General features: G+C 43.6%; 3 protein-coding genes across 5 annotated transcripts; all 3 read right to left on the reverse strand.

Annotated features, from left to right (window-relative positions):
- Positions 1-1765: 1765 nt before the first annotated feature.
- LOC104582731 (heat shock 70 kDa protein 15) lies at positions 1766-7102 on the reverse strand. 2 transcript variants are annotated; one of them, XM_010233342.3, is made up of 10 exons: positions 6941-7102; positions 5322-6554; positions 4154-4363; positions 3924-4019; positions 3633-3833; positions 3118-3312; positions 2858-3004; positions 2623-2772; positions 2410-2540; positions 2120-2330 (listed from the first exon to the last, which is right to left on the reverse strand). In XM_010233342.3, the coding sequence occupies exons 2-10, from the start codon at positions 6489-6491 to the stop codon at positions 2120-2122; spliced, it is 2511 nt and encodes an 836-aa protein (XP_010231644.1). In that variant the 5' UTR covers positions 6492-6554; positions 6941-7102. The 2 variants fall into 2 exon arrangements, with proteins under 2 accessions (XP_024315949.1, XP_010231644.1); XM_024460181.1 differs by lacking the exon at positions 6941-7102 and having other exon boundaries at positions 1766-2330; positions 5322-6491.
- Positions 7103-9718: 2616 nt separating this feature from the next.
- LOC100838785 (heat shock 70 kDa protein 14) lies at positions 9719-14007 on the reverse strand. Its single transcript, XM_024460180.1, has 9 exons — positions 12838-14007; positions 11789-11998; positions 11568-11663; positions 11249-11470; positions 10720-10914; positions 10500-10646; positions 10265-10414; positions 10050-10180; positions 9719-9929 (listed from the first exon to the last, which is right to left on the reverse strand). Exons 1-9 carry the CDS (start codon positions 14005-14007, stop codon positions 9719-9721), a joined length of 2532 nt encoding a protein of 843 aa, XP_024315948.1.
- A 2774-nt stretch (positions 14008-16781) lies between these two features.
- Positions 16782-24259, reverse strand: LOC100825198 (ent-copalyl diphosphate synthase 1, chloroplastic). Of its 2 annotated transcripts, XM_024460334.1 has the most exons (12): positions 23962-24259; positions 23231-23356; positions 21142-21233; positions 20338-21043; positions 19767-20227; positions 19515-19630; positions 19294-19392; positions 18953-19195; positions 18522-18590; positions 17755-17881; positions 17415-17663; positions 16782-17181 (listed from the first exon to the last, which is right to left on the reverse strand). In XM_024460334.1, the coding sequence occupies exons 1-12, from the start codon at positions 24044-24046 to the stop codon at positions 16957-16959; spliced, it is 2598 nt and encodes an 865-aa protein (XP_024316102.1). In that variant the 5' UTR covers positions 24047-24259; the 3' UTR covers positions 16782-16956. The 2 variants fall into 2 exon arrangements, with proteins under 2 accessions (XP_024316102.1, XP_014753747.1); XM_014898261.2 differs by lacking the exon at positions 18522-18590 and having other exon boundaries at positions 23962-24252.
- Between the last annotated feature and the right edge of the window lie 1278 nt (positions 24260-25537).

Consider the following 25537-nt stretch of genomic DNA (forward strand, 5'->3'; position numbering starts at 1 on the left):
GACAATGCCACATCAGTGATTGCGATCCTGCTTCGGTGCCATACAGTGCGTGACTTAACAGTCACTGACACCCGGTCCCATGTGTCAGTGAGTGCGCTGTACATCACCCAAGCATCGTCCCAGTCATTGAGTAAGAAAAAAAGAAAAAAAATTGCACCAAATTTCCTTCTTTCTCTCTTGTGCTCCCCCTCCACCATGGTTGGATGCAATTTGTGATGGATTTGAGATGGAATTTGAGAAAATGGAATGGTATTTGAGGTTAACAGGCTACTCCAACAGGACTGTTTCTTCTATTTTGCTTTATTGTTTGTATTTTATTATCCTATTTTATTGCCAAATACCACCAACAAGAGCAATGTACAACAAGTAGCATGATCTCATTGATTTGCTAAGTCCATACCATGACACTTTGTCGCCGATAAGTCAAAGGGAAACACACAGGCTAGACGCATCACCAACATAGACAAAAGGTCAAACCCCACCAAGATCACACATCAACACCATTTTGATTGTCCTCTGCCAAACCAAAAGGCCACACGCACCGAGACTACAACATAATACCAATGTGTTGTTGGTGAAGGCGAAAGGCACTACCGCCGAGATCACACCAAAGCACACCCTTGTCAGACACATTCGCACAGCCAAAGATCACCATGCTACCATGCCGTCAGATAGGATTTTGAAGGAAAATGTTGATAATATTGTTGTCGTTCGATTCAAATTTTATGAACCTTAGGTTTTCACCCGCATGATGCATTACCTCGAGGGTGGGAGCAGCATTGGCACCGGTAGTCCACCGTGACGACGAGACCACGTCCTCACCATGGCCCTTGTATCATCACATCTGGGCACACAGGGCCCGCTAGCCGCTGGATCCGATCGAGTGATGTCCATCTGAGAACTAGTGGTTGAGGTTGTAAGTTTTTGCCTTAAAAATAAGTGGAAATTTGTCATTGTGCATGTCACTCCTATTTCTCGACTTTATTGAGAAATGATATAACAAATGCACGGTGCAAAATCTATCACCTACTCCCTCTGTTTCATGAAAGATCTTATATAGTTCTTTTTTCATTTATTCTGTGCCTGTAGCACCCGGCCAATATTGGCTCTTGACCCAATATCACCTGTGCACTATGGTTGTTTTGGTCTAATGCATAAAACTATATGAGCTTTATTAAGGAACAAAGGAAGTACTCCCTCCAATACTAAATTGTTGTCGAAATATTACATATGTTTAGACGTTTTTTAAGAATAGATACATCTATATTTGGGCAAATTTGAATCAAGAATTATGTAAAAAAAACACTAGTATCGAAAAAAACTCCAGATACAAAAGTAAAATACAAACAATGAAGTAAAAATAGCTCAACAAATGCAAGAGATTAATATTAAACTAAAACCAAGATATTGTTTGGTAGAATGAAATGTAACGATTTCTATTCTTGTATTACCTCCGTTCTATAATCCTTATCAAAATATTACATATATATAGACGTATTTTAGAAATAGATACATTCATTTTTGAGCAAATTTGATACAAGAATTATGGAACGGAGGGAGTAGTAATGAAATACTTCCCTCCGTTCAACGCTAGTTCAAAGCCGCTCCTTGAGACCTTGTAATGTTTGAACCATATCACCAATCACGCATTTGAAAGGATTGTGCAGCTGTACCATCAAACGAAAAAGAGTATATGAAATTTCTGTCCTATAAAAAGAGTTTCTTTTCCTGTATCGACACCCAGTACACGTGACATGTTCGGATGTTCTACAACATTCCACCCTCATAATAGCCAGGAATTAAAGATATCTTTTTGCAATGATAAAAAAATTCAGAACCGTTATGGACCACCGTCAATAAAATTACAACGTTATGGACCATGGTCAATAAAAATTACAGTGATACCAGGGACAGAACCTGAAAGGATGCTCTTATCCTGCATGCATCATCCGAGAACTCGCCATCAATAAAACTACTCGTAGGGGTAAAGACAGCTAAAACACTGCAGAACTCTTGATGTTCCAATACAAATCCTCACAAAGTATGGAAAACATTGCCCTAGCAGACAACCAGAGGAGAATGCAACCGATCATAGACAAACTCATCTGGTACACCGTCTTTATGCGGAGGATGGCTCGGCTCTATCAGTCTCCATTTGCTCGGCAGCGGGCTGATCCTGAGAAGCTCCTTCGTTGGCCGGCTCATCAGCCTCACTGGCTCCACTTGATTGTTGTTCAGGTGTTTGGGCCTCAGGTGCAGGGTTCTCCGCAGGTGGTGGGGTTTGTGGCTTGGGTGCTGGCTTGGGTTTGGTCATAATCGGTTTGCAGAACCTACACAAGGCAAAAGAAAATTCAGGACAATTACCGCATACAACTCAAAAAGTCAGCTTAACAGGAACCACCAACTAACCTATCAAGTGCTTCAGCCTTCTTCTTGATGTCAGAAACAAGGAGGACAGGATTAATATGCTTCGGCAAAGCATCTTGCTCCTGCTTTTTCTCAAGTAGCCAAGTCTCTGCATTCGAGCACTCATTAACGACCTGTATGCAGAAGTACAGATTAGCAACCGATTACCACTTGTGTCATCCAGTGCAGTAGCTTTTTATTTGGTGGTCAGTGTACCTTCTGTTTCTCTGCTATGTCTATGTGATCAAACTTTTGGTCACTAGACAATGCAGCCTCTCTAAAACTGCGGATGCAGTACACGAGTTGCTCAAGGGCCTGACCCCTTTCTGCCCACTCTTTGTATCGCATTTCAATAGGATCACCAACCTTCAGGAGAACAAAGTGTAAGTTGTCTAGTACCTCAACAAGTAAAACAAACCATAAACCATATAGTGCAGTGAAGAACGCATACCTTTTTCAGTTCTTCTAGTTTTGCGACATAGACTCCCTTGGTCTCATCCTCACCATCTTCATACAGCCAATCCTCAACTTCCTGAAGCTTAACCCTCAACCCTTCCATGTCCTCCGACATGACAAAATCATTGTACTTCTCAGACAGCTGAATAAGAAAGTATGACATTAGGAACTTCTCAGACATTAAAAAAGTATGACATTAGGAACTTCTCAGACATTAAAATTAAAAAAATAATACAAGCATGCAACTAAACGTACCTTGTTACGCATGTCATAAACGTAAGCCTCCACAGAATTCTTCTTATCCTTGGTTTCTTCCATCACTCTGTCCTGAAGAGCCATTTCATACTCTTTCTCAACAGCTTTCTCCAATTCAGCAGCACTCATCGCACCATACACCAATTCAGTGACAGGAACATTGGTTTTTTTTACTTTCTTTTTTGATGGCTCGACCTGAAATAAGCAAAATTATTTCACAAATTGTGTGGTCATACCGACCAAGAACTAGATACTATAGTTAGAACTACAAGAACAATCCATGTTTCTTTTCTACTAAAATCATTAGATGGCATCTTCTGAGGAATAAGCACAATATGGACGGCTGTCAAATTCATTGTAGAAAATATTCTTAACATCATATAGCAAGCTATGCCAAGTTGCATCACACCAGTCGGTAGACAAGTAAACAAAAAATAAAGAAAAATAACTCTTCAAAACATGCTGCAAGCAAAAGACCCTCTAAAGTCTGTCAATAATGCAGTGGACAGCCATACCTTTGTGTCCGTATCCATTGGAACAGATTTTTCTTCAGAATCCTGTGCCCCGTTTTCAGCAGCACCCTCAGCAGTATCTGTAGCACCTTTAGATTCCTGCATATTGACATCAGTACCAGTAGCATCATCTGTGTCCATTTTTGTGGCATCCTTTGGCACCTCACTCGTAACCGGAACTTCCACTTCCTCCTCTTCCAGCATCTGCATACAGGAGAAGTATAGCATACTAACAACATCAGACATGGTATGCTATTTCATAGTCAGATGACAGGGCACAGTATTCAAAGTTACCGTTGCTGATTCAAGAGAGACGATCCCATGGATGTTGAGACGAACTTTCACTTTCAGTTTAGCCTTGTCACCTTTGCTGGATTGGAAAGGGCCGATCTGCATAGAGTTAGGTAAAAAAAATGAAATTAGCCACCATAGAAACTGTTCAAGGACAAGAGTTTACATCAGGCCCAATAGCACATTGCAAGTGTATTGAATAAAATTGGGGCAAAGGAACTAATAACACCCACCGTGTAAGTGCTAATTTTTTGTGTTATTTGCATATCATCTGTATCAACATTCAAAACATCCACTGCGAATGTATTGGACCTATAGAATGTCAGAGCTTTGATGCTAGGGATCGGATTCCCCTTGGGGAATACAACTGTTTGTTGGGCTTCATTGCCTGGAGAATCTGGCTTCCATGATAAAGCAACTGAAAAAGGAAACCCTTCATTAACCTGCAAAACATCAAGTCAACGTCAAAACTAGGCTGCAGGATTAGAAGAGCAGATACACTCGCAAACGAATAATATATTGGCATAATTGACAATTTGTACCAGATATTAATATCACAGATATTTCACATATACAACACTTAATAGTGCAGCTATGCAAATCAAAATTAACAAAAAGCACCAGCAAGGTATATCTATAGTGGGCACAAGGAACTATTTTCCAGGAGAATATCATGTGCCCTTAAGATTCTTTAAGTAACCGTCTAGGGGTCCTCAGAAACGGAATTACTTGAATTGCATAGCGAGACATATGAAGTTGCTGTGTAAATGTGATTATGACAATTGTACAGACTACACCTTCCAAGTTTCTACTTAAAGCGAGGAGGGGGAAAAGATACTGATACACTATACAGAAAGACTACTGCCTCCAATCCATATTAGTTGTCAAAATATAACATGTATCTATATGCCTTTTAGGCATAGATACATCCATATTTGGGCAAATTTGAGACAATTAATATGGATCGGAGGAATATTTCACATCACAACCTGAGTAGGGAGAGTAATATTACTTCTGACTAAAATAATGTATCACTCCGATCCTAAATTCTTGTCGTCGTTTTAAAACATCGACAACAAGAATTTAGGATCGGAAGGAGTAACATGTAGCAGAACAATTATATCACAAAGAATACACAGAAAGTTAAAACAACAATCATAACAAATAGACATCAAAAGTTCAATATGACTTCATACACTACAGAAAGCTCATGTCAAACTAGCTCTCCTATTACAGTAAAAAAATATGTTCTAGTGATACATCTCATCTCATCAATATAAAGGATCATGCATGTACAACATGTAATATGTCTACAATTTAGCATACGATAGAAAGACAATAGAGCAAGAAAAAAATAAGACACAACTGAACAGCACCAAGCTTAAGCAGACAAAGTAGTACCTGGAACTCCCGCACTTTAAACGTAGGGCTAAGAATAGCACACTGAAGAGCACAACCCCGGGCAACACACTCACTTGCATTCATAGTCCTCCTTGGTTCTTTTCCAAAGAATTCGGTAATAATCTTCATTATTGCAGGAACCCTAGAGCCTGAACCAACAACCTCAACAAAGTGCACACTTTCTGTTGTCAAGCCAGCTTCAGCCAAGGCCTTATCCAGTGGCCCTTTCACACGCTCTAGTACTGGCCCACTGATCTGTTCAAACTCGTCCCTCTTAATGAACCCTCGCACATCCTTCTCATCCATCAAGCACTCAATGTTCATTGGTGCCTCTGGGTTGGCGCTCAGCATCTTCTTGAGCTTTTCACACGCGACGCGCAACCTAATGCAGGCACGGGCATTCTGGTAGACATCAATCTTATACTCCTCTTTGAATTTTGCTGCAAAGTGCTTAAACAGGGCTTCATCAAAGTCCCTCCCGCCAAGAGACCGGTCATATGCGTGTGATAACATCTTGAGCTGTCCCTTCTTGTACCCGACAATGCTGACCTGCATGCTGGCATGCCCAATATCAACAAATGCGACATTCAGCTGGTCATTCTCAGGGAGATCAGTCTTGTAGATCCCATATGCCAATGCTGTAGCTGTGGTCTCATGGAACAAACGCAAAGGGCGGAGACCCGCAATGGTGGCAGCATCAAGAACAGCCCTCCGCTGCAAGTCAGTAAAATACACTGGGATACCAATGCAGCAGTCACTAACAGCAGTGTTCAGGTTACCCTCAGCAATGCCCTTCAAATTGGACAACACCATGGCAAGCAGTTGTGTGGGGGTGAATGTGCGCTCCTCCCCCAGATACCGAGCATGTACAAGCGGGAACCCATCAGGGCCCTCTGAGACACGGAATGGGAAGGACTGGATATCGTGCTGGACCTCAGGATCAGTAAACTTGCGGCCTAGCAAGCGCTTGATCTGGGAGATGGAATTCTTGGGGTTCATGGTAGAGTTTGCGGCGCCTGCAGTGCCAATGAACCGCTGCTTGTCGCCAAAGCAGACAATAGCCGGGGTCTCCCGCTTGGATTCTTCATTGAGGACCACGTCGATACCGCGCTGCCGTGCAACCCCCACAATGCAGCTCTCATTGCCCAGATCAAAACCCACCACACTCATCTCCGACCCGCCCTTGGAGCTTTCGGTAGCTGCTGGTTCCGAGATCTAGATCGCAAGATACACCTGCGCAGAACGAGATCTACAAGTTAAGCCCCTCTGCAAACAGCGGAAATACATGAATCCCAACATATAAACCCCAAGAAAAATTCGATTTGATGCCCCCAGACCTGAAAAACTCGTCAAACTTAATCCAAATCCACGACAAACCCCGATCCAAAACCCTATCAAACCCAATCCCACGCCGGTAAAACAGCAGCAAACCTATACAAATCGCAGCCCCGTCCTCAACAAAAGTAACACGCGAGTTAACCCCATGTTTTTATACAGAGGAATGATCTAATGCTGAAAACGCAAAGCGGATCCGAGCACGCAGAGAGAGATCGGCATCGACGAAGCCGCCATGGTAGAACAGAGCGCAAGCGGAAGGCGGGGACCGGATTGGATCATACCCGCGGTGCGGAGGGCGATGCCGAGGCTGGAGAAGCTTCTTGGAGCTTCGCTTCTCAAGTTCTGGTAGCGGCGTAGCACAGGTTGTCTTGGCAGCACTTTTCCCTTGGCGAGGAGAGGAGACGAACGAGCTGATGTATATACGCGGCGCCGTTGTGGTGGGGGTCGTCGCGAATCCTCTGGAAGATGTGGAAACCCTCGGGTGCGGCAGCTCTGCGCTCCCAGAGTCGCGTATATGGGCCGTGAATTTCGTGGGCCGCGGGCACGAGCGCGGATCATATCAGGTTGCATTGTTTGCTTCATCATCATTCGCGTATCTGAACAAAATTGTGTCCTCTTGAGAAAAAATCTATACAAAATTGTGACAAGTAAAAGTAATATGAATGACAGTTATCCGCTCAAAAAAAATTTATTTCAGGACGGAGGGAGTGAATCAAGAATGTACAATTATTGCCGACCATTGGATAGTCAAAAATTGGCTAAGAATTTGTTAATTCATGGTTGTTTAAAAAATTGGCAAAATTTGTGAAGAGAGATATGAGGAGGTTGGTAAGATTCTTTTGGAACTAAATTTTTATATACCAACCAACCAAAAATTAAAATAATATCGGTTGCCAAACTTTTGATAAGGCAAATGTTTGCAAGAGCCAAACACACTGGAAATGTTTAGGAATTCAGAACTGGAGAAAAAGAACCTCCTACTGCTTCGATAATATGGTTACAATATTCATCAAGCGTGGTACAAAACTGGAGGGGAAAATCAAGGGTGCGATTAATTTGTGGAGCTCCGTCAAGACTTATCTTGACAATTGAAGACTGCCGGAGCATTTTTTTTTAATACCTTTTTTTATCCTTTTCAAACTAGTGCTTTTCTAAAAAAATTAACTTTGGAAAACATAAAAAGGAAAGTAGACATACACAAGAACACACAGTCACCTGCAAGGGGAAGGAGTGGCGGCGGCGGCGCGCCAAGGATCACGGTTGCCTGTTGGGAGGGAGCTAGAGCGGTGCAGATCCGGGTCGGAGGCAGGAATCCACTGATCTCCAATCCCGGCGGCAGATCCATATATCGGCCTCAATGTAGCGTGGGGAGGACCATGGCTTTCCGTGCAGGAAGAAACAACGTCAGGGGTTGGTAGATGGAGCTGCGGCGGCGTGTGGAGGAGGAGGGGGTGGGCTCGCCCGAAAGGGGGGGGGGAGCTAGGGCAACGCACGAGATGATCCATGGGGGTAGGGCACATATAGGAGAAGCTTTGCGAGGATGGAAGAGATTGGAGGACGTCGGCGGAGGGGAAAGAGGAGGTCAGGAAGCGATGGGAAAGAGGAGGTCAGGAATACGAAAGAGATAGGGAAAGAATAAAAGAAAAGAGTGGGAGGCGAGCCCCACATGCGAAGCGTTTCGGCGGATTGGTAACACTCCAGGAGCGCTGAGAAACTCGCCGCCATCTCGTTTTCTTCATCCCTAAGCTTCGCCTTCAACTCCTTGACCTCGGGAAGGAGGGGCGTCCTCGTCGCGATGGAGTGTGTCTGGGTCGGCGAGGAGGGCGTCAAAGGATCGCCAGAGCGCGGCATAGTTGCGCTCCAACTGGTTGTTCTCCTTCTCAAAACAAGTGAAAGGGGCTCCGTTCCAAACGGCGACCTGGCGCGACCGCAGGGCGAGGTCGCCCATCAGTCTCGCCTTCCGTTCCCGTTCCAGCTTGTTCTCCTTCTCCAAACAAGTGAAAGGGGTTCTTCCTCTTTTATGTTTAACCTAACCTCGTTTTACATTACAGCCATGCCTAAAAGTTTTCGCAAGATTGTGTGGCCGTCAAACCCATTTAGTCGTCAACACTTGAACTTACGAAATCATATTTTTTGACCTAGATGCTCAAGTTTGCCATGTTACAACACCTGACTTTAGCAATTTTCAAGTACGATAACGAATATGCACAGCGACAAGTTTGACCAACGGGGTGCATTTTCCTCGTATACATCATACAGGAGTGGAGTCCATCTATAGAGTATGTATAGCATGACACTGTCAGATGAAAAATCTATTTTGGTGCAAATCTAACATCAGACACCATTAGCCACCGGATCTCATGTCGACATCCCTATTCAGAGGTGGAATGCCCCCTAGTGTCTTCTGACTCCAGCCTAGCAGCAAAAGCAACAGTGAGCGTATTTCAAAAGAAAAAGACTCATTTATCAAGATTGATAGCATGATCTACTTGGAACTCATTTGAAAACTGAGTGAAAACATCCATTTTGGGTGACAGTGAAATTGGGCCTTTGAAAGCAACACGCAGCCAATCGTGTGCAATCAAACAATCCAACTTCTTCCGAAAAGAATACTCCATATGTTAACTTTCTCAAGTTCAAAATGAGATATTTATCAGTTTCAACAGCTCTGAAGTAAACGCAAGAGGATCAGATCTTCTGCCGCATTCGATTCTAAAAATAGAACTATTCAACTAACAGGAATTACAGATATCTTTTTGCAGTAACCAAAAGAGTCAGAATCATAATGGACCGTCAAATTTTTTTTTTGCAACGTTCTGGACCATCTTCAATAAGAATTACAGTGAGAACAGGGTCACTAAAACCTGAATGGATACTCTTATCCTGTATGAATCATCCAAGCACTCTTCATCAAGAAAACTATTCTTCGGAACAAAGAAGGCTAGGACACTGCAGAATTCTCCATGTTCCACAACATATCCTCACAATGTATGCAGATAAAACCACAGGAGAATGCAACCGATCATGGTAGACATATGAACTCATCTGATAGACAGTCTTTACGCTGAGGATGGCTCAGCACTATCGGTGTCCATTTGCTCTGCAGCAGGCTGATCCTGAGCCCCTCCGTCATTGGCCGGCTCATCAGCCTCACCGGCTCCACTTGACTGTTGCTCTGGTGTTTGGGCCTCGGGTGCTGGGGTCTCCACAGGTGGCGGGGTCTGTGGTTTGGGTGCTGGCTTGGGTTTGGTCATAATCGGTTTGCAGAACCTACAAAGGCAAAAAATTCATGACAATTACCAAATACAACTCAAAAAGTCAGCTTAACAGGGGATATTAAAGTAAGCTTAACAGGGTTATTATAAAGACAAGTACAGGTCACCAGCTAACCTATCAAGTGCTTCAGCCTTCTTCTTTATGTCAGAAACAAGGAGGACAGGATTAACATGCTTTGGCAAAGCATCTTGCTGCTGTTTTTTCTCAAGAAGCCAAGTCTCTGCACCCGAGCACTCATTAACGACCTGTATTAAAAATTACAGATTAGAAACTTATAACACCTCGTCTGTCATCCACCATGGTAGCTTTTTATGCGGTGGTCAGTGTACCTTCTGTTTCTCTGATATGTCGATGTGATCAAACTTTTGGTCACTAGACAATGCAGCCTCTCTAAAACTGCGGATGCAGTACACCAGTTGCTCAAGAGCCTGACCCCTTTCTGACCACTCTTTGTATCGCATTTCAATAGGACCACCAACCTGCAGGAGAACAAAGTGTGAGTTATATCTAGTACCTCAACAAACAAAAACAAACTGTCAACCACAGAGTGCAGTGAAAGCATACCTTTTTCAGTTCTTCTAGTTTTGCAACATAGACTCCCTTGGTCTCATCCTCACCATCTTCATACAGCCAATCCTCAACCTCCTGAAGCTTAGCCATCAACACTTCCATGTCCTCCGACATGACAAAATCATTGTACTTCTCGGAGAGCTGAATACAGGAAAATATGACATTAGGTACTGCTCAGACGGAAAAAATAATCCAAGCATGCAACTGAATGTACCTTGTTACGCATCTCATAAACATAAGCCTCCACAGAATTCTTCTTCTCCTTGGTTTCTTCCATCACTCTGTCCTGAAGAGCCATTTCATATTCTTTTTCAACAGCTTTCTCCAGCTCATCAGCCCCCAACGTACCATACACCAATTCAGCGATAGGCACATTGGTTTTCTTTACTCTCTTTTTTGATGGCTGGACCTAAAACAAACAAAATTATTTCACAGATTACAAACTGTAATATTATCATATAGCTAGGAGAACATTCCATGTTTCTTTCGACCAAAATAATTAGATGACAGCTTCTTAGTCAGCAGTTCAGAACCATATGGACGATTCTCAAATTCGTTGTAGGAAACATTATCAATGTTGTCATATACCAAGCACTGTGATGTTGATTCACACCAGTGGGTAAACAACTAAACATAAAAGGAAAGCAACAGGGAAAAATAGCTCTTCAAAACATGCTGCAAGCAGAAGACCATCCAAAAGTACTAATCCCAAACTTTGTCAACAATGAGTGAAATAATGATACCTTTGTGTCAGTATCCATTGGAACAGATTTTTCTTCAGAATCATGTGCCCCATTTTCAACAGCACCTTCAGCAGTATCCGTAGCACCTTTCGAATCCTCCATATTAACATCATTACCAGAAGCAGGGTCTCGTTGTGCATCATCTGTATCCATTTTAGTTGCATCCTTTGGCACCTCACTCGCAGATGAAACCGGAACTTCCACTTCGTCCTCTTCCAGCATCTACATACAGGAGAAGGATATAGTACTAACCACATCAGACATGGTATGCTACTTAAGAGTAAGATTACAGGACAGGGTATTAAAATTTAAAAGTTACCGTTGCTGATTCAAGAGAGACGATCCCATGGATGTTGAGACGAACTTTCACTTTCACTTTAGCCTTCTCACCATTGCTAGGTTGGAAAGGGCCAATCTGCATAGAGTTAGGTAAAACAATATCAAGCTCCCACTACAAAATTTTCAAGGACCAGAATTTACATCAAGCCCTCCAGCACACTGCAAGTGTATTGAATAACATTTAGGTATAATAACACCCACCGTGTAAGTGCTGATTTTTTGTGTTATCTGCAAATCATCTGTATCAACATTCAAAACATCCACTGCAAATGTATTGGACCTATAGAATGTCAGAGCTTTGATGCTAGGCATCGGATTCCCCTTGGGGAATACAACTGTTTGTTGGGATTCGTTGCTCTGAGCATCTGACTTCCATGATAAAGCAATGGAAAAAGGAAACCCTTCATTAACCTGCAAAACATCCAAGTCAATGTCAAAACTTGGACTACAGGGTTAGCAGACAAGATACACTTGCCATGATCTCAAGCATACGAAAATCACTCAGATATGAGCAACATATTGGCATAAATGCCAATTTGAACCAGAAATTAAAATCACAGGATAATTCACATATATAACACTTGATAGCCAATCATGCAAATCAAAATCAAAATTAACAAAAATCACCAGCAATGTCTATCTTAGCAAACTTAAGGAACTATTTTCCAGGAGAATATAATGTGCCCTTAAGATGTTTTGAGATAACCAACTGTGGGCCATCAGAAAAGGAAATTAGTTCAAATTGCATCGCAAGCCACATGAAGTTGCTAACTAAAACTAACACTTCAAATGAGTGCAGCAATTGTACCGTCTACACCAACATAATTAGCAACCACACCTATTCCATCATTCACAAGAAATTTAGTGTTTCCACCATTCCTAATTTACTTAAAGCCAGGAGGAGGCAAAGATACTGAAACACTCTATTCAAAATGACTATTTTGCACGACTCCTGAGTAGGGAGTTTAATATTACTTCTGACCAAAATAACATGAGATGTACAAAGAACAATTTAGCATAATGAAAACACAGGAATATAAAATGACATCCAAAACAATTAAACATGAAAAGTTCAAACTATCTGTCCTATAACGGCAAAAAAAGAACTAGCTGTTCTAGTGATACATCTATTTCCACATCTCATCCATATAAAGGATCATGCATGTACAGAAAGTTTAACATACAACAGAAGAACATTAGAATAAAAGAAAAGAAGACATAAATGGACAGCAAAGGAGACAAGGTAGTACCTGAAACTCCCGCACTTTGAATGTAGGGCTAAGAATAGCACACTGAAGAGCACAACCCCGGGCCACGCATTCACTTGCATTCATAGTTCTCCTTGGTTCTTTCCCAAAAAATTCAGTGATGATCCTCATTATTGCAGGAACACGAGAGCCTGAACCAACAACCTCCACAAAGTGCACACTTTCTGTAGTCAAGCCAGCTTCAGCCAGGGCCTTCTCCAGTGGCCCTTTCACACGCTCTAGTACTGGCCCGCTGATCTGCTCAAACTCATCCCTCTTAATGAAACCTCGCACATCCTTCTCATCCATCAAGCACTCAATGTTCATTGGTGCCTCTGGATTGGCACTGAGCATCTTCTTGAGTTTCTCACAAGCCACACGTAACCTAATGCAGGCGCGGGCATTCTGGTAGACATCGATCTTATACTCCTCTTTAAATTTTGCTGCAAAGTGCTTAAACAGGGCTTCATCAAAGTCCCTCCCACCAAGAGACCGGTCATATGCATGTGATAACATCTTGAGCTGACCCTTCTTGTACCCGACAATGCTGACCTGCATGCTGGCATGCCCGACATCAACAAATGCGACATTCAGCTGATCATTCTCAGGGAGATCAGTCTTGTAGATCCCATATGCCAATGCTGTAGCGGTGGTCTCATGGAACAAACGCAAAGGCCGGAGACCCGCAATGGTGGCAGCATCAAGAACAGCCCTCCGCTGCAAGTTAGTAAAATACACTGGAATACCAATACAGCAGTCAATAACAGCAGAGTTCAGGTTACCCTCAGCAATACCCTTCAAGTTGGACAGGACCATGGCAAGCAGCTGTGTGGGGGTGAACGAGCGCTCCTCCCCCAGATACCGAGCATGGACGAGCGGGAACCCATCAGGGCCCTCAGAGACATGGAATGGGAAGGACTGGAGATCATGCTGCAGCTCAGGATCAGTAAACTTGCGGCCTAGCAAGCGCTTGATCTGGGAGATGGAGTTCTTGGGGTTCATTGTGGAGTTTGCAGCGCCTGCAGTGCCAATGAACCGCTGCTTGTCGCCAAAGCAGACAATAGCCGGGGTCTCCCGCTTGGACTCTTCATTGAGGACCACGTCGATACCACGCTGCCGTGCAACCCCCACAATGCAGCTCTCATTGCCCAGATCAAACCCCACAACACTCATATCTGACCCAAACTGTAGCTTTCGGTCACTGCTGGTTCCGAGATCTAGATCACAATATAGACCTGCGCAGAACAAGATCTACGAGTTAAACTCCTCTTTAAACAATAGAAACACATAAATCTCACCATATGAACCTAAAAAATTCTCCATTCGATGCACCCAGACCTGAAAAACTCATGAAATTTAACCGAAATCCGCCACAAACCCTGCTCTAAAACCCTTGCGAACCTAATCCCACTTGTCCCTAAGGACATCCACAGCATGCGAAATGCAAATTTCGCACCTAGGCATTATCTAGCACACAAGGACGTCGAAGCTCCAACAACCTTCTTTTCCCAAGCCTAGCAGAAGAAGCGGATTGGTCTTCACAGTGCTTAATGCTTATGCTCCACACTGTTCAAACTGTTCTGATCAAACTTTTCTGCTGGTAAGGAGATCTAGATCACAATATACACCTAGACGAATATTTGAAGAGTCTGATGTTGATCAAACTGCTCAAGAATTAATTCTTGATTTGCTGGATCCAAAAAAATATTGGGTTTTGATGTAGTCCTGCATCTTGGCCCTTCTTCTGTTTGATTAGAATCTCTAAGAACAGATGTAATTTTTGTCCGCGCCACGGCGGGAGAACCGGAGGTGGGATGCTGGCGGATTGCTCGAATTTTTTGTTGCTTTCTCAAATTTGTCGTTCCCACTTTTTTGGAATTTGGCAACGGGTCCTTGATGTATATAGCTATCTGATCTACATTGTGGCCTGATTGTGGCTACCCTAAATCAACAGCAAAGCCTCTACGGATCGGAGCCTAGTCCTCAACAAGGTAACACGCAGAGATCGTTAATCCTGATATTTATACAGAAAGTGGCCTATAATGCTGGAAACGCAAACGGATCCGAGCAGGCAGAGTTCGGCATCGAAGAAGCAGCCGTGGTAGAACAGAGCACAAACGGAAGGTGAGAGGGGGCGGATTTGATCATACCGGCGGCGGTGCGAAGGCCGATGCCGAGGCTGGAGAAGCTTCTGGGAGCTTTGATTTTGGTAGCGCCGCACGTAGAAGAGGTTGTCTTGGGAGCACCTTATTTCCTTGACGAGGAGGAGACGAACGGGAGGAGGAGGACGTATATACGGCGCGCTGTGGTGGTGTTGGCGGCGGCGGGGCGGTGGTCGTCGCGAATACTCTAGAAGGTGTGGGAACCCTCAGGTGCGAGTGCGACCGACAAGTCTGCGTTCCCAGCGACCCAGCGTCGCATATGGGCCGCCAGTTTCGTGGACCGCGGACAGGGGGCAATGGACCATATGCTCCGGTTGGATCGCTCAAAAAAAAAAAATGCTCCGGTTGGAAATGTTGCGCTGACAACTGAAACGTGGGCCGTCACTGTTGGAATTTTATAATGTGCAGTATAAACTAAGCATCGGAGTAACGTCGTTTTGCATCGCAAACTTTTGAATTTTTATTCTGTGGTGGACTTCTGTTTTTATATAGTGACCGCTGAGATCTGAATAATGAACTTCTGTCTTTTAATCGCAAACATGAGGTAAACATTAACACAACCGGGTTGATGTAAGTCTAGCGATGATGGAGGTTGGAGGCCAATGGAGGAGGTGCGACAACGTGCGCATAACTAGTGTCTCCTGCCCGAAAAATTGGAATGATTTTCTATTTTGAATTTTGGGCGTAGTGGCGAGCGCTGCTATACTGCCCATGAATCAAAGGAGGCCTTAATGTTCTGCTGGCTGAATGCACGTGGTTGGCTACGGAACTAAAAATAAAAATTACAAACATTAGTTGTTTTAGATATTTTTATGTTAAATGTGTTCAATTTTATGCGAAATAAGAATTATTATATTAAAATATTTAAGTGAGAAAAATTATCTCAAAAGTACACGTCAAACAAATCAGATACCATCAAAAGATTGTCATACATGTATGAACCATATAGAATAGTGTGCCAATTAAGTGATTCTCAAACAAACTAGTAAATAGTGTCGGTAAGGTGAATGAACGACCACCAACTCGAATCCTTATAAGTATATATATAAAGATAAAGATAAAGATAAAAATACTACTAACATAACAAGCTTGTATTTTCTGCGCCTGAAAGTAGAACTTCCTTTCTGTACTTCCGACTAGGGTGTACTGCCAGGATATGAAGAGTGAATTTTCTTCCGGCGGATGGCGAGGGTGAAGCGGCGACACAAGGTCCAGGGTGAGGTTGGCGGCTACAGAGAGACAAAGATTTGGGTTAGGATTTGTAGAACTTTTGGGATAGACACCACTAACGGCCACATGAAAGGACTGTCGGTGAAAATCCACGCAGCACTGACGGATGGGCATCTCGCACCTCTTAGTGGATATTTGCCACCAATTGTCCAAAAGGGACATCTCGCACCTTTTAGTGGATCTTTGCCATCAGTGTTGTCCAGAAAACTCATACCCGGGGTCACACTTCCGACAATCTTGTGTTGACGGGCGCTTGCTCGCCCCCCCCGTAACGCTTCATGCCACTAGCGGACATGCCACTTGTGACGCTATACCACGAGCCACCTTTTGAATGTGGTTAGGAAACTGGGCCCATCTTGGAATCTTTCCAAGCCTGTTGGGTTTGACAAAACCGAATCCTCAAAAACGTACCAACCCCACTGTCTCAAATAGATTCTTTCTCTGGTGGGCTACGATTAGTTCTCTTTCGGATGGCTTGTCATTTTGTATAGGTGACTCTGCACTAGTGACCGATCAAACCAAATTCTGATTCGGAATCTCTACCAACAACGCATATCCTACAAATAGCGGCCTCAAGCTAAGATCCACATTAACTTGAAAAGTCTTACACTAACATCCCGTGGTTAAATTTTTGTTTATGCATCCTTCCTTGCACTCTTTTCAACATTTTTTCTTTGTCCTTACTAAATCTCACACACGACCCTAAAAACTGTACGCGATAGGGAATCTTTCAAACAACATGCTCAAAAATAACTTTTGAAACATGTCTATCAACTATATATGGAGGGCAATTAGTAGCATAGTAACAACTTTTCACAACACTCAGGAAGGTTTGCTTCGTCTTTTTGCTTGTTTTGTCATCATCTTCCCAAAGAACATTTTGGACAAGTTCTTGCATACCCAAATCAATTTTCCTGTTCATGTGGCTAATTGTCGCCTTGTTCTCCTCAGCATCCTGTAAATTTTCATCATCGATTGAAGATTAATAATATTGAAAGTAGGAAAATGATATTTAAATAATATTGATTCAAATAACAGCTTCAAGTCTTTTAATCAAAGTTGTTACTTTCTTTTTTTCTTCGAAAACTCTATAGATGGCTGAACATTACCTTTTACAGAGAGCTCAGATTTCCTTTATCAAGGATTTGTGCTAAGTTTCAAGAGAATAACATGGAGCATAGGAGTTACCTGAGAAAGTAACATCTTGTGGTGAAGGTTGTCACAAATAGAAGATGAGAGTTGCATAAACCAAGTGCCGTCCTTGTTGTTTATCATAGATGCCGCTTCACCTATTCGTCCAGCAGAAATCTCAATAATTTTAACTAGAAGCAAACATGTTTCTTTGTCATGAACCATGCACGACCCTGTTGGCACCACATTTGAAGTACCATATACATCATCCTCTGTGTTTATCTTCTCCGTCATCCATTCGATCCACTACAAGGTAGAAGATATGTATTAGAATGTTTATCTGAGAAAATAATATAACTAACTGCGAACAGGTGCAACCACTCTTTGTTTAACTTACAGCGGATTGTAACAAGTTTTGGATGTACATTGGTCCTTCATCAATAGGTAGTGCCTCTTGTACCAATAAATCAATAAGCCGCTGAAGTGCCCTCACAAGAATTTCTCCCTTTGCATCTCCCTGAAGCCTAGACGCAAAATTTGCATTATATGAAACATGTTTAATACAAAATGAGGTTATAGTGATTAGTGAAGGACCATGATTGTTTACTGCCAGTGATAATGATGGGTTACTAAGTCATTAGTGAAGGACCATGTTTGTTTACTGCCAGTGATAATGATGGGTTACTGTATACAAAGACATTATGTGACAATCACCACGCCAAGCAAAATAAATCTAGAGAGAAGCATATTTTCCGTCCTTCAACTATTGCGGAAATCTAAAAATGGTTACTCAACTTCAAAAGCGGAAAAACATATTTACTCAACTTGTACGTAAAACCGGATATATTTGGTCCATCGCCCTAGTTATAGTGACTTTGGTGATGACGTGGCCTAGTTTTGACTTTGGCATAATAACGACATGGGTATCACTCCTAATCAATACTCCCTCCATTTCACAAATGCTGGTGTATTTTGTTTCGTTAAGACAAAATTTTGATCAATGAAAACTCTATTGATATGTGTTTTTTCATACATGAAATTTATATCAGTGGATTTGTCTTTAAAAGTTCTTGCTAATGATCATGGTTTTGTATCATGTAACTTACATATTAATAGAGTAATTCTTGGTCAAAGGTTTGTCTTAACGAAACAAAGTACGCCAACCTTTGTGAAATGGAGGAAGTACTTCTAAAACTGAGCTCTCTTTGTTGAATATTGGACAGCGCCACCTCCCTAACAATCATATGGAGTCTGCTTAGTTTTGAAATACTATCTTTATGTGATTTAGATGACATGGACGTTAACATGCAACGGCAATGATCAAAATTTGCCACCCCGTCAAGCTTGGGCCAAAACCAGGCCACATCATCGATGAAACCACTCTGAACAGTACGATGGACTAGGTTTCACAAAGTACTAGGTTTTCCTGACTTTGTCGTTGAATGACTAAATTTAGACTGAAAATTTTATAAGTTTTTCTCATAAAACTATGCAAGTGTTTAATCTCTGCAAAAAAAAAATGATAGTGCTTTGCAGTTTTTCAAGATCAGAAGAACAATTAATCAAAGTGGTCTATGCATGTTCAGAATACTTACCATGATACATCACAATTTCCTTCGTAGAGACTGTTGTGCGTAAATCGTTCCATCATTTTTTTACCCGACGAATTGCTACCAAGGTACTTGGAAATAATGTTGGCAAGCACTGACACCCTGGCCCAAGAAAGTCGTTCTGTGGCACGGGTTGGCTCAAAAATGCAAGCAGCGGCTAGAAAGTAAGCTCTCAAAATATCTTCTCGAGCCACCCCAAAAGCCTCGAGGCCATTCTCAGCAAACCATCTGAATACATGCATGGTGGCAAATTAAGAGTTAGTCATTTCATGTTTATGCAGGAAAAATATAATTAGGAAGATGATTTGTGAGATTATTATGCGTACTTTTGCAGGCCATGCCACTCAAGCTGATGTTGAACTTGGCAACGATTGAAATCACGTCTCGCCAGCTCAAGATAGGTATTGTTGTTCACAAGTGGCATCCTGCATGCAAAGTCGTCATTCGTATCAAGTACATGGGGAAATTTACATCGCTTTTTGCTGAAGAAAGTATCTGTCAAGAACAATAGTTTGCATTTGATGTTCTCGGTCATAAACTATTTTACCTGTAGAGTGTCTTTCCAATCCAGATATCATTGTCACCACCGTATTGATCCAGATAGGCCCTTGCTTCTACACGAGGCAGGCTTGCATACCAAGGAAAGTCCAACGTGTATTGCACCTAGATCATCATAGCCGTTATATATCCACATAATGTAATTTCTTCCACAAAAAACAAGATAATATAATGTACGAGTACATTGCTTTTGCATGTAAATTAAACTGAATTTGATCATGTCAGACAAATTTTTACTTACCTCGCCTGGCAGATCCTTGGCAATGATCCATTTATCCCGGATGGTGCCCTTGGCTTCTCTTTCCCTAAGGAACTCGTAGGAGAACTTCCCGGCACGCCGCAGCACGTCCTCTCCGGGGAACCTCACCTGCGAGGCCCTGTTGAGGTTGTACATCCCGGTGACGGCCTGCGTGGATTGGCCGACGAAACAGAAGAACTCCCCGTCCTTCTCAAAGTTGTCAAACACGGCCGGGGACACGTCGTATCCGTGCGTCCGCAGCAGCCGGAACGCCATGGCCGTGTCGTCCACGTCCTTGACGTGTGAGTTCCTCGCCCAGGAGATCCCCTCTGCGGTCCAGTACCTGCTCACGTAGTCCAGGCAATGCTGGATCTCCTGCTCGAAGTAGCGCGAGATGCCCAGCCGCTCCAGCCGGTCCACCACCCACAGGTGCTCGAACAGATCCACAGGGTACACATTGGGGACTGAAAATCAATGGCCCGTCGAAATGAAGATCGATCAGCGACAGTCAGCAGTTGTACTAAATCCCCACACTTATTATGGATCGAGACGGAACCGTCTCTTAATTAATTACCTCCTCCATCGAACTTCCTGACGATGGCGTCGATGTACTCCAAGCATTTCCTGTCACCGGTCTGCGTAAGAGCAAAAGCAGTAGCCGAGGGAGAATAGAGAAAAGAACCGTCCCCGGACTGGAGCCGGAGGATCCGGTGCCAGTCGACCCCAGGCATCCCTTCAAGTGTATGCAGGATCGACGTCGGGACCCGGTGCATCATCTCCATCGGGATCCTCTTGAGCTTCACTTCTCTCGTGGCATAAAGCCCCTGAAGAGCCTCATGGTCATACGGGAACCCAACGATGCCCAGACTCCGGGCGGCCTCCAGGAGAGCCGGGAACGCGATCTCGAACCCGATGGGCATCGACTCGGGGTCCTCCTCGGCCAGCCGCCACACGTTCTCCTCCAGGAAACGGAGCCCCGCGGCGCGCTGGCCGGGGCCGAGATGCCACTTGGTGAGAGCCACGACGCAGGCCAGGGTGTTGGTGATCCGGTCGTAGGCGGAGAACAGGGCGGAGTCGCCCCAGGAGCCGTCGGCGAGCTGGTTGCTGGAGATCCAACGGAGCGTGGCCGGGAACTGCGGCCCTTCCCCGCCGTCGAGCCGAGGAACCAGGGCCACCCAGGCCGTGTCGTAGCCGGAGATGCTGATGTCGCCGTCCCCCATTGAACGAAGCATGGACCGGACTTGGCTGATCAGCGGCTGGGAGTCTGCTGCCCCTGGAACCTGATGGAGATTATTAATGTTCAGACAGTTTGGTCAGTTAATTATCGATACCTCGAACTACAGAGAAAACCGATATAATGTGGAACCAAAGGATTTGCCTCGGGAATCACGGGGTAGTCGTCGTCGAGGTCGCGTTCTTCGGGCCGTTCTAAAATCTGAACCTCGTTTCCGGCGGTTTTGGCTTGTATCCCTGCAGGTACAGTAAAAAAATTTACTAACTCGTTCTACTTATTTGTACTTTAATCAAGATTCAAGCACCGTGTATATATATAGTCGTAAATATTTTGCGACAGAGCCAAGTGAATTCCGTTCCTTGGCCTGCTGGTCCCTCACGCATGGGGGCATGAAAAGGGATACCTTATCCAAAGAGATCAAATGAGACTTTCCTGATCGTCTCTTTTTGTGGGCATATATATATGTATGATCTTAAGCATAAGTACACCCAATCTAATCCTGGCCTTTCACGTGCCAGTCCTAGTCGAATCTTCCATTGATCATTTTATTCGGCGACCAAATTGGTCCTCGACCGCCCGGCCCGGCCAGAAAGAACACCGTCCGGCAGGCCCCGTACTTGGAAAACAAGTTCGCGGGGGGTCGGAAACATGCATCCGTCCTTGAGAGATTGCTTTGAGATTGGGTCAAGTTCACCAAACGATCCAAGAATATCGATCAAACAGCTTTTTAGCTTGTGTGCTACTGTAGCTTTTGGGAGGATGTGATCAAAAGCGAAATCCTATCTTGTTCGACCGTGCATTTTGATGGAGATTTGAGTCCGGCCCGGCCCTCTAGCTCTTCTTCATAGGACAAACAGTAAAGTTGAATTGATGGGATTGTTCGCGCACCAACTCGCCGGAGGAGAGGCCCTTCTGCAATCCTGATCGAGTTAGTATAAAACTAGTGGCTAACTTCTGCATGTGACGTGTCAACATGGCCGCAATCCTAGTATAGATTATGTTGCATATATTTAACGTGTACTAATGGAGGAGTATATTAGTACAGGTCCGATGCCCATGTTGGGCAAAAAGAATTTTGGTCCTAGTAAATGTGGAGTAGGCACAGGAAGCAAAAGACGCCAAAAACAGGATATAGCCAGCTCGGATTAGCAGGTGCCAGTACCTCCGTTTTCAAATACGGAGTACTACATGACGTCGCTCGCCAAAATCTGTCCGGCCAAACTTCTCTATATTTGACCACTGTTTAATGAAAAAAAAACTATTGTAAATGTAGCCAAAGAGTATATAAGAAATTGCAAAAACAGTAGTTTTACAGTATGATAATCTTTACATGTTTATACAAAGATTCTATTAGTGGTCAAAGTTTGTCACCCGAATTAATGTGTGTTTGTGTGGATTCACTTTGTCTCCCCCCGGTGATCATTCAAAAATTATTTAGTCTAGTATTATAATTTGTTTTTGCATCCAGTAAGAGTATACGAATTGGGAGGGCCGGAGGGGGAGTGGTTAGATTAGATCTTTTTCAGTTGTTGAGAAAATAGACAGGCGGTTAGCGCGCAATTCAGCTATTGAACGAATATACAATCCATACGTGTATATAAGTTAGCAATGCTTAGCTGTTTGCTAGATTCACGATATTGTAACGACGAAGCTAGCCAAAAGTAGAGGCAGGTGATAGGATGGTAAATATCATTAATTGGGTCTATACTATCGGAGGTGATAAGGCGCTAATTATAGCACCAGTATCTTTCCTTTGCTTGGCGTATGCCTTGTAAATTTCTCGGTAGTAAAATATTTTCAGCAAGTAAATGTGGCGTATGCCCAGGAAACAAAAGACGGCCGGGAGGATGGCCGGCTAGGATAAGTAAGTGGTAGCAGTACTTCCGCCGCTTAAAAAAAAGATATGCATGATGACAATAGAGAAAGTCCAACCAAACTTCTCTATCTTTGACCCCTAATTATTAGCAGTAGATTTTTTTTTACGGCGGATAGCAATTGTAGAGCAGCTGGGATATTCATTTGCATGCTCATACAAAGATAAGTGGTCAAACTTTCCCACTAAAACCTTCCAAAAATCTCCATTGTCATCTATTAGTAGCAGTAACGCTAAAGGAAAGAAACGCTAAAAATTTCCAGTTAAAACCTTCCAAAGCATGGAGAAGAGCCAGCGCATTTGCAAGAAGATGATATAGTCGGGTGGGCCCCAGTGAAGGCAAGGCACATAACTACATACCTTTAGCACTGGATACGGCTGTGGGGTGAGCCATCCTCCGGCCAGCGACGCGCGTGCCGGCGGGTTCCACCACGGCTGCTGCTGCTGCGGCCGCATCTTTTCCTTTCCCGCGGCTACGGCATGGACCTGATTGTTCAATCCCCACAAAAGAGAAGAAAAGTGATCAGAGCCAATCTCGATAGTCACAAGTGCCCTTCGTCCCTTCCCTTCTCTTCGGCTATCCAAAACCAAACCCAAACAACCCCCCCCCCCCCCCCCCTCCCAAAAAAAAAAGAAAAAGAAAATAGAAGAGAAAAAAAATTAAACATGAAGAACCTGGTTTGTTTTTTCAGATAAGAAGGTGAGTTGGACGAGGATGATCTGAAGGAGAAGAAGGTTAATTCAGAAGTTAATGCGCACAGCGGGCAGAGGGGATGGAAACAAGGCTTTTCCTTGTCGGTTTTCGTTTCACCGCGTGCGGCATGCAGCGTGGCACCACAGGGAGAAACGGCAGCAAACAAACTGCAGCAAACCATCACAATCTGCGCGTGATGACCGACAAGAAAGCTCCTGCTGAACCCCACGCAACGTGATCGACACACAAATCTCCGAGGGGAAGAAATCGATCGACGGGCCGGGGGAAAGGAAAACCAAGATGTCGAAACAAAATGCTTTTCAAGAGCATGGAAATTAATCGATCCCCTTTCGTACATACATGCATGTATATATAGATAGATGTGGATATATATCACCTTTGAGGAGAACGGGAAGCAGTGGCCCGGCGTGCAGGCCGCCGAAGGGCGCCCTCGCCGGCGGCGAGAGGCGGAGGAGCTGCATGCTATATAGCTGCGCAGGCCCCTGCAATGCACGTGCCGCGATTAGCCGACACCCTGGGTTGGGCTATTCTTACACTGGCTGAGGAAGGCGGTAAGGGTTGATGGGTGATGATCGCGCTGGTAGCTAGCTGGTTAAGGCAAGGGATTAAGGGGGGCAGCTAATGAGCCGAAAAAGAACGGCACAGGGGTTATTTGGAGGGATACGTGTGCATATATAGAAGGCCGGGGCCGGGGCCGGGGCCGGGGGAGGTTGAAGGGAAGGAGAAGGCCGGGGTTGTGTGTGTGAGAAGGGAATGATTCCCGCGGGGGGAAAGCTCATAGTAGTGGACAAAAAACCTTAAAACGTTTGCTTTGTGAACGGGTGGTCCGAGAGTGACATTCTCCAAGCCCATCACACCAAGATACCCCTCTAGAGTCAGTCCAGAGCTCTCTTTTTTCTAGGAGTAATAAAAATTTCATGATAATCTCTTCAGAGTTAACAGACAGGAAATACAGGAAAGAAGGGGAACCTAATGTCTATCTTCGGAAATTTGTGGTACTGATATACTCCGACATATTAGGAATTCTAATTAGAAAACGTTCTGTTTTTCTCTCATCAGAGGAGAGCAGACGTGCCGAGGGCTGCATGTCGCCATGCAAGGAGTCGCTTTTTCAGACATCAGTCAGCCAAAAACTGCTGCTTCATGTTAGGATGGAACTCCATCCGATCCTAAATTCTTGTCGTGACCTTAGTTCACGACAAGAATTGTCGGTGGGAGTAATTCCAAGTTTGAAAAGTTTTGTAGCTCAAACCGTTTATTCGGTTAGCGATCCGTTTTTACGTACTTTTGGACGCATTGTTGCGAACACGACAAAACTAGGACCGACATAAGTACTCTCTTCATTCCTAGTATAATATGTTCATGATTTATCCTAAGTCAAACTATTTAAACTTTGACAAGTTCTATAGAAAAATCTACCAATATCTATAATAACTATAAATTATTTTTATTAATTTTGTCATGATACATATCTTCATAGCATACTTAAAACAAAGTTAGCACATTTTATATTTATTTAGGGTATCCAAACAAGTGGTTATTTAGCCATTACTGTGAGGACAAAAAAATATTTTCTTGCATCACTAATAACAACATCTCCAAAAGATGTAAGAGTTGATACTAACATATAAGGGAATCCGCAATGGCGGACTCTGAACCGACTTTTATTTAAAATTTGCTTGTGTGGAGAAAAGAGAAATAGGAGAGAGAAGGGAACTGAAAAGTCAGACTCTTAAGTAAAGAATCGACGGAGATTCAACTAAGAGTCGATGTTTTAACCATTGCGCAATATTATATTTAATGCTACATATTATCTAGAGCCAATTTAAAGACACAAGCCATTGCACGTATCAATACTGACTCTACTTAGTGCGGATGCCCTAACAAGCTAGTGGTACGGTTCATGTGAGATGGTGGAGCTACAAAGTAAGTGCTTTAGTACCAATCGGTCT

The sequence above is a fragment of the Brachypodium distachyon genome, chromosome 2 (assembly GCF_000005505.3).
Source record: "Brachypodium distachyon strain Bd21 chromosome 2, Brachypodium_distachyon_v3.0, whole genome shotgun sequence".
Classification (NCBI taxonomy): Eukaryota; Viridiplantae; Streptophyta; class Magnoliopsida; order Poales; family Poaceae; genus Brachypodium; species Brachypodium distachyon.

Excerpts from the sequence above, each read along its gene's own strand:
- LOC104582731 (XM_024460181.1), bottom strand. The coding sequence starts at position 6,491 with ATGAGTGTGGTGGGTTTTGATCTGGGCAATGAGAGCTGCATTGTGGGG. Across the intron at positions 4,020-4,153 it reads AAAAAATTAGCACTTACACG|ATCGGCCCTTTCCAATCCAG; the intron begins GTGGGTGTTATT and ends AACTCTATGCAG. Across the intron at positions 2,541-2,622 it reads ACATAGCAGAGAAACAGAAG|GTCGTTAATGAGTGCTCGAA; the intron begins GTACACTGACCA and ends TTCTGCATACAG.
- LOC100838785 (XM_024460180.1), bottom strand. The coding sequence starts at position 14,007 with ATGAGTGTTGTGGGGTTTGATCTGGGCAATGAGAGCTGCATTGTGGGG. Across the intron at positions 10,915-11,248 it reads CAATGGATACTGACACAAAG|GTCCAGCCATCAAAAAAGAG; the intron begins GTATCATTATTT and ends TGTTTGTTTTAG. Across the intron at positions 10,181-10,264 it reads ACATATCAGAGAAACAGAAG|GTCGTTAATGAGTGCTCGGG; the intron begins GTACACTGACCA and ends TTTTTAATACAG.
- LOC100825198 (XM_024460334.1), bottom strand. The coding sequence starts at position 24,046 with ATGCAGCTCCTCCGCCTCTCGCCGCCGGCGAGGGCGCCCTTCGGCGGC. Across the intron at positions 19,196-19,293 it reads GAGTGGCATGGCCTGCAAAA|ATGGTTTGCTGAGAATGGCC; the intron begins GTACGCATAATA and ends GCATGTATTCAG. Across the intron at positions 18,591-18,952 it reads GGAAATTGTGATGTATCATG|GGAGGTGGCGCTGTCCAATA; the intron begins GTAAGTATTCTG and ends TATGATTGTTAG.